Here is a 9044-nt window from a genome sequence, read left to right as displayed (position 1 = left end):
CAGGTTTACTAGCATCTGAAATAAAGTAGAAAACATAGTAGTTACATTGTATTTGTTACACATTGACAAGGTTGTGCTAAATTTATGGTAACTCTTAAAGCTGGTCTTCATACTGTAGGTGTTGGCAGTTTTTAGCAATATGAGAAAACAAAATTAAAATAACAACATAGGAATGGCTTGACTTAAAGATTTTTCTGCTTTTATAAAATCAAGACTATTTTTGATCAGCTCAAAATCTAAACTATATCTGAAGTTGTTAAAACAGACAAAATTACTATAAATGTAGGCTATTTTAATAGTTTAGAAATTGTAAAATCATTATTTATTTATAAAAAAATAAATCAAATGGGGAATCTGTAAAGCACAGAAAAATATACCAGGACAAAACATATACAAAGAGATACTTGATAATGAATGCAGTACAGGATGAACTGGAGCTACTGGTGTAAAATCACACAAACTGTTTTAAAAGTTAAAAAAATAACTAAATAAAATTCCTTTTCTCATTTATCTGGCATTTAGCTGTTGGAGATAAGTTGTAAAAGTTAAACATTTTGTTCAGTTTTTATTTTTCCTTTCACATTTTCTTTTACTATATTATACTTACCCTCTATAGATATGGCTGAAACTTGAGATGTTTGATATCTTGAGGTTCTGCTGTTAAAGGCCTGACAGCTGTAGTTTCCACTCTGATTCTTCTGAACATTGAGGAGTTCAAGCTGAGATCCAGAACCAAACATATGTTTTCCATTAAGGAACCAGTCAAAAGTGGCATTAGGTCTGGAGTCAGATGTACAAGACAGATGGATGTTTGACCCTTCTGCATATGTTTGAGAAGGTGATTCTAAGTTGACTGTTTCTGGACCATCTGTAATTGTAAGGAACAATTATTATTCATTCTTTCTATACATTAACATCATAGCAGCTTTTTTAGTGTAGTGTTAGTTTAATTCCATCAAAATAAATATTACAAACAATTGAAAAAGAAGAGCATATTAAAAGTTCATTGGATTATTAAAAGTTAGTGATTATTTTGCCATATTTAACTTTTTTTTTATAAATATGACATCTTACTTGATCTAATTTGAAACTATGTGCTTCTGATATTTTCCCAAATAATGCAGGAATAGTAACAAATAAGAGTTGTTCTCATAAAGTTTCCTTTGTTTTAATTTCCAAAGAAGTTTATAGTACTGGGGAAAAACTCACAGCTGACAGAGAGGTGTAGTGGATCACTGTTAGCACTGCTGACAGGATTGGACACATGACAGCTGTATGATCCATCATCATATCTGGTCACATTGATTATAGTCAGCTTGGATCCTCCATCAGTGATCTGAACTCTGTCACTGGCTGTGACCTCAGAGCTGCTGTTCATCCAGAGGAAGGAGAGAGAAGATCCAGAGGAGGAGCAGGAGAAGCTGACAGACCCACTGAACTCAATCAAGTGGGTAACTTCTGGAGTAACTTTTACATTAGAGATTCGCTCTGGGTGGAAAAAAAAAAAAAAAAAAAATCAGTCCTACATGAAAATAAAGTACAACTGAAGAGAAATTTCATCAAAAGAGAAAAGACTCATTACAGAAGATGTGAACTATGTATCTCTACAAAAGGCTTTGAGGACAATTAACTGATAGTGCTTAGTGACATTACTAATAAAAAACAGAGGTAGAGCTGTTGAAAACATTGTCATACCTACCATGTACAGAGATAGGTGAAGGCTGAGATGTTTGATATCTCAGGGTTTTGCTATTAAAGGCCTGACAGCTGTAGTTTCCACTCTGACTCATCTGGATATTCACCAGTCGGAGCAACGGACCGTTATTGATCAGCTGGTCTCCATTCAGAAACCACAGATATTCAGCAGAAGGTGATGAGTCAGCAGAGCAGATCAGATTAATATCTGATCCTTTCTCATGATGTTCCTTAGATGGATACACTTCTATTTGTATGTTGTCTGGACCATCTGAGTGTATAAACAGCAGAAAGTAAAGAAAATTTAATTGTATTGAAAAAGTAATGATAAGAAAATGCATATATTATATGTTCATATGCAATTCTTAAAATAATTACAATGTGCGGTTAAATGAAGTATTAATAAAGTTAATAGATAAAAAATATTAAAGGAGCAGGACTTTTCACATTACATTCATATAATGACTGCAGCAGATTTAATCAAATGTTGAGCATTTTGATGAACAACTTACATCTAACAGAGATGTTTATTGGATCACTGATAATTGAACTAGCAGGATTGGACACACAACATCTGTATGATCCCTCATCATTTCGGGTCACATTGACTATAGTCAGAGTGGAGTTTTCTTCATTTGTGTTAATCTGAACTCTGTCACTGGCTGTAACCTCAGAGCTGTCTTTCATCCAGAGGAAGGAGAGAGAAGATCCAGAAGAGGAACAGGACAGACGGACTGAACTGTTGAACTCAATCAAGTCTGCACTTAGTGGGGAGACTCTGACATTGGAGACTGGATCTGTTGGAGGAAACAAAAAACGTCCAGCTTAAAGTGGCTATCTATGAAAGGGAAAATAACCATCAGGATCAAATCAAATGAGTAAGACTGCTTTTCACAAATTGAAAAATGTGAAAAGAACACTGATCAGTTTATGGCTTATATATTTGGGTTTTATATAAAGAAATGTTTTTATGTCGAATAATAGAATCCTAATATCCTTGATAGAGCTGTCAGCAGCTCTATCAAGGATCTATCATTTTATCGGTAAACTGTAGTAATTATGCTTTGAGGTTTTATATCCACTCACCATATATGTCCAGTATGGTGCGTCCTACCTTTTGAACCAGTCCATCTTGAACGCTTACTATGTACTCTCCACTGTCACTGAATTTCAGATTCCTGAGTTCCAGAGATCCAGTAGATCTGAAGAGAGTGATCCTGCCTTCATATCCTGGTCCAGTTGTGTCTCCAGTAGTCTGTGAGAAAACTATGAGTTCAAGTCCTGAACCAGGATCAGCCTGCCACTGAACCAATGAAAATGGTGTCTCTGTTGGATTCAAGTTTGTTGTGAACGTTACTGTTCCTCCAACAGAAGCAATCAGAGGACCATCTGGTAACACACCAGCTCCATTAGATAAACCTGGAGGAAAGATTTTAATAAAGAAATTCAGTGATCATGTAACAACACACAAAAATACACAAAGAAGCCCCAGAAATAAAGGAATGGAGAATTCATTTTCAGAATCACTGACCACATCTTCTCATCCTATTATAGTTAATCCCAATATTGTCAAATTTTGCAATATTTGTAATTTTTGTTTTCTCTCCCTGTATGTCTCTCATAAATAGTTTGACTGGTTAAGTGCTTGCTTTTTGTGTATGTTTCTCCTCCCTGTTTTGTCAACACTAAGCATCAGGACCCTCCAATTCTCTTCAGTCTGCCAACCCTTCACAACACTGAATCTCTTACCAAATTTTTTTCTTAGCCTGATCCACTTTTTCTTCTTACTGGTAGGGTAACTCAATATTCAGAAACATGAGACTTTGTGAATTTACTACAACATCCTTTCTGTAAGCACACACAATGGGAAAAGTATTCCCAGTAAGCTACAGATTCAAGTATTCACACACATAATCTGGAGAAGAACAAAGAAGTAATATTTTTCTGATACTGTCACTAAAACATCAACAATGTCTGGATGCATTTATTACTGTTAAGAGGGTAACAAACCTCATGTTTTACAACTGAGCTCCTAAAGAAGTCAAAGAACAAGGAAAGCACTATGTGGTTCCATTTTTGTCCCAAAAATATTACATTTAAGTTATTTTAATTCACTGAATCATGTATTTAATATAAACTCTTTATGATCTGAAAAACACAATTTGAGTTCATATAATTCCAATAAGTTTTTTGTTTGTTTGTTTCAATGTTCAGAAACCTCATCCAGTACTAAAAGTCCTCCCATTGGCTTCCAGTAGGTCAGAGAATAGACTTTAAAATTTCTGTTAGTTTATAAATCACTGAGGACCAAAATATATTAAATTGTGCTAAAGGCTACTAAAAACTGCCTTGTCCTGGTGTGTCTTCAGTCATGATGTAAAAATATTAACATTTCAAATAAGTTAAAAAAAACCAAAACAACAAAAAAATACCCTGAATTTTTCAGAGTAAAGAGATTAAATTGTTTGACAAATAAAGCTAAATTTTTATTAAAAATTTCACATGCATAGGTCAGCTTTGAAACATCTTGATTTGTTTACTTGTTGTACATTTGACTTTATGCTGCAGTAAAAAAGTATTATCACTACGGTTTATGACATTTGATGAGTTCTAAATGTCACTTTTCTTTAGGTGTTGAGATTCTGCAGAGTTGCATGTGGTTAGAAATTTGAAAACCAGTTATTAAAATCATACACTTTTGTGCAGAACATTTTTTAATATTTTATAGTTAAAAATAATTTGCAAGGTAGAGAACTTTAAAACAAAAATTTCTAAATTTTAAAGTTCATGCTGTTTGATCTCATTTGCTGCAGCTTATGTTACATATAAACAGAATTTGCATATTAAGTGTTTTCTCATTAGGTTGTCTAAGTTAAACTTTATTCATATTGCACCTTTAAAATATAAGAATTACACTAACCTCAGTAATTAACAGTGCACACCACCAGATTTGCAGGACAGTAAAGATTTAACCAACATTATGAAGATCTTTTCATCTTTTACTTTTAGTGATAAAAACTTACCTATGATAATTCCAGAGATGATGAAGAATAAAATTGATGTTTTCATGTTATTTTGTTGAGTGCAAGGCAGTGCGTCTTTCCCTCACTGACTACTGTTTGCTTTAAGATCTGACAACAGCAGCGGCAGGAAGTGAAACTGTCAAACCTTCATTTATTAATTATTAACAAATCTTCCTCTTTGGATTCTTTTGGAAATAGTTTTAGAAGTTAAAACTGAGTAACAACAAAAACACTAATTTCTAGAAAAAAAAAAAAAATTAAAAATCAAAATTTTAAAAAATTGGCATTCTGGTTTTCTGAAAAGCTGACATTGTTTAAGAGTTAATATGAAGAAGTTTGATAGAAGCCTGTATTTTGTCCCCTGATTTTAATAAAATGGTCTTTAAACATGAATATATCCATGAATCAAGTTTAAGACCAATATTCTGAAGGTTCTGCACAACTAATTTGGGAGACAAAGGTAGACATGATAGAGATGGACATTAAATCAAATTCTGCAAACATTTAAGTTGATTATATTTAGTACAAACGAAAATGACTAATGATCAGTTATTTATCTATATCTACATGCATCTGATAAGGCAATAAGGCCCTCTAAGCTCAAAGTACTGGAGCTCTTTATCAAACATTAATTATCAAATTATAAAAAGGAAAGATAACACATGGAAAACTTAAGTGATGGATTTGATGCAATTAAAGCTTTGTCTGGTGATACTGAGAAGGATATTAAATAATTGTGATGGATTTAAATAAAATTATACATGCCAATGTTGTAATGAAATGTTAAAAACAGATAAAATATATTCTTCTCCTTTTAAATTGTTTTGTCATCTTTTTTTATGTCTACCTTATTTAATCACAAAAGCAAGCTTTTTGGTGAAATTAAACAGATTTTAAATTCAAATTTTCCTTGATTTTGAATAACTTAATATTCAAAATCACAGTAACAGCAGTTTGAAGTAAAAATTATGGATCATTGACAAAGGCTTGTGTTTCTATTCTGTCATTGCTCTCTCTCTTAGCTCTCAAGATTTAATTGTAAATTTATTTCTGGTACATTTGTCTGTACCAGAAAAGCCCTGATTTTGCGTAAAATTAATTTTAGATATTTATAAAATTTGAGATTTAGACCTTTTAAAGGTGCCACTTATTATGCCATTTCAACTTTGATATAACATTTTAGACCTGTTAGATTAAATATTATTTCACATATGTGTCACCATGGAAGGTTTAGTCATGAGACATTTATTGAGCACAATTATAGCAGTAATCATTTAGTTCCTGTAAACTTTAGACTCGGCTGCCATCAAGTCATAAAAAGCCTCAAAGCAAAGTGGTAAAGCTTCATGTGGATCCTTATAATAAACCTGTTCAAAGCATCCTGATGAAAACATTTCACAATTCCTTCAAGTAATGTCAGCATATAAGACATATATCATATTTTCATGTGAGATATGACACTTTGTCTCTATTGTCTCAATAGACAATATATCTGAGATATATTGTCAAAAGATATATTACTTTTGACAATATATCTCTATTTAACTTTTCACTTTAGTGATTCAAATGTCAAATCTTCAGCTTCATCTTTTATCTAGTTTGCCACAGTAAAATGTTCTGCAATAACATAATTTCACCACTGGGAGGTAATGTTTGACAGTTTATGACCACAAACTTCTCGTGCCATTGATTTATTTTTATTTCCAAGTTTAAGCAAACAGAAAAACTTCAATTTAGTTAAATGTAATAAAAGTAAACTTTGATTTATCTGGTCTTTTACTTGTACCAATTTTATTAGTAATTTTGTACAATAATGCTTGCGATAATGTGATAAAATAGATGGAAAATAATTCACTGAGATCTTTGGTAATGAAACAGGGAAAAGCAGAAAAGATCTGAGGAAGAGGTGTGGCATAAAAAGCTTCTCCAGCTGAGATGTTGAAAATACATTAGAAAAAAAAAACATCCTAAATGAACATAAAGGGATACAATACCTACTTTAAAGATGAATATGTCATTTTTCTAAGGATGCATTGCCAGTTTCACTGTAAATAAAGATTATATCTCCATATTTGCAATAAAATTGCAAAAGAATATTAACAGTCTAAATAATTTTGACGTTTTAGTGAATCTGATATGGAATAACATGACATTTATTAAGTACAGTGGATTTCATTTGTTTTTTTTATACATTATTTTGATTTAATAACAGAAAACGTCTGTAGATAAAAATCTGTAACAGAAAAGTATGTTATTAAACATTTAGTAATATACTAAATGTACATACATTTAGTAGTATATTTATATATTTAATTATATAAAGTATTTATTACTTTATATAATCAGTCTATGTAAAATAAAAATCTAAATGATTTTATTTATATTACTACACTAAATGTTTAGTATATTACTAAACACTTTCTTGTTTAAATGTTATAACAGCATAAATTCACTTCAACAAGATACTGAAAACATGATTGTTCCTAAAACTGGGTAGATTATATGAAACACAGTCATATCAGATCTCTGAGGCTTTGTGAACTTTGGATTCAGTTGTCATTTTCTCCAACACAGAAATGCTGTCAAGTCATAAAGAGCTCGACAATATAATAATAAAACTTGATAAATACAGAACCAGAAATCTGTTCGCTGGTACAATAAGGAAGCTGTTTTGCATTGAATGTAAGACAAAAATCCTCCAGTAGATAAAATAGAGTTGCCTTACGTACACAACACTGAACAATCTCCTAGCCAATTTGTGCGTTTCATTTCAAGAAACAGTTTTATAATAGCATGGTCATGTCAAATGTACATTTAAACATACATTAACAAAAACCTGTCAACATTTGTAGAATGATGGAGCATTAAGTCAAAACTTTACCAACAGCATTGAATCCATGCAAAACTCTGTTTATGCTTTTTTTGTTTTCATCATTTTGTAGATTTGTTGGAAAGAAACAAAAACCATGGTGTATGTAGAAGAGCAAAACATGGACTTCTAAAATTTCCCTGTTTTTTTAATTGTACTTATTATTTTACAAGAAAGAAAATCTATTTGAAGAATTATATGTACACAATAATATTGGCTGCTTTCATCTTACAAGAGTTTCATTGCAGAATGTCTGCCTCCATTTCGCTCTATCTTTAGTCACACAGCATATCTTTCTTTACTACTGTTGTCTACTGGGAAAAATAAATAAATAAACAACTAGGTAGATCAAATATCTCAACAACAAATAGTTGTTAATTATGCAACATTGAGAATCTTAAACTTATATACAGCATCTGTGCTGGTTATCTCAGTTTCCTTGAATAAAAAAATTAAACCCTTGATCAAATAGACATGTAGTCTGAATAACTACTAGCTCACTTTATCACAAAGCAAAGAGTTTGGTTTTGGTAATTTTGTAAGCATTTTTTCAATACTTCAGTTTTATAGTTTTTTTTTACATCTCTGCTGTTATCTCTTTAACCTAACTAGTCTAAAGATCTAGTCATTTACAATTGTATCAGGAGTCAAATAAACACAAACTGAAATACACACACACACACACACAAAAAAAAAAAAACACACACACACACAGAGACAGAATTGATTAAGGGCAGCAGAAATATTTTTGGTTCATAAGTTCACAGAGATAAAAAGAATATGTCATGCATTTTTAATAGAATTACTTAATGTGAATAAGAATAACATATTTATTTTAAATTTGTTTTTTGTGGCTTTTGGCAGAAAATAAAGCTGAAGTGCCAAAGACTCACAAGTAGACCTGCAACCAGTTTAATCAACAGCAAAATACAATATACAAAAGAAGAATAAATATTAAGTTATTATTACTTAGATACATAAAACAAAGAACTCAGCAACTTTTATTGCTTAACTACAGATAACTGATGTCTGGTATAAATTCAGAGATTACAATATAAAATTGAATGGTTATTTTAAACCTTTTCTATTTAGCAAAAAAAGGTAAATCATCCTTTCCACATTTTGCCAGAGTAACACAAATTAGCATGCTTTCTAATTAAATGACTCTTAAGCAAACATAGACTCTGACCAAAGCATTAAAAATTATAAATATAATTTCTGAGCTAAACCCTTTTTTTTTTGCTAACATGACTGTGAAACTTGCAATGGAAATAAGTGTAAACATCTAAAATAAAAGAACATTAAAATGCTATTGTTTATTCAGATTTACCAAATAAATGTAGAGTACTAATACTATTTTCATCCTTCTCCATAAGGTTATATCTTTGTTTCTTAATATCTGATGATATGCAAGATAAAAAAAGAAAAACTGGTTAGAGGGATGATTAAGGATCCTC

General features: G+C 31.2%; 1 protein-coding gene across 1 annotated transcript; it reads right to left on the bottom strand.

The window, feature by feature from the left end:
* Position 1: 1 nt before the first annotated feature.
* On the bottom strand, positions 2–3148 carry LOC103132721 (carcinoembryonic antigen-related cell adhesion molecule 5-like; the record flags this gene model as incomplete). Its single annotated transcript, XM_016667553.1, has 6 exons — positions 2–15; positions 608–868; positions 1210–1488; positions 1700–1966; positions 2208–2492; positions 2782–3148. Coding segments are annotated over 6 exons (1473 nt in total), but the record flags the coding sequence as incomplete, so codon positions are not given.
* Between the last annotated feature and the right edge of the window lie 5896 nt (positions 3149–9044).

Source organism: Poecilia formosa, unplaced genomic scaffold (genome assembly GCF_000485575.1).
Source record: "Poecilia formosa unplaced genomic scaffold, Poecilia_formosa-5.1.2 Scaffold1243, whole genome shotgun sequence".
NCBI lineage: Eukaryota > Metazoa > Chordata > Actinopteri > Cyprinodontiformes > Poeciliidae > Poecilia > Poecilia formosa.
This window is presented reverse-complemented; position numbering and strand designations above follow the sequence as displayed.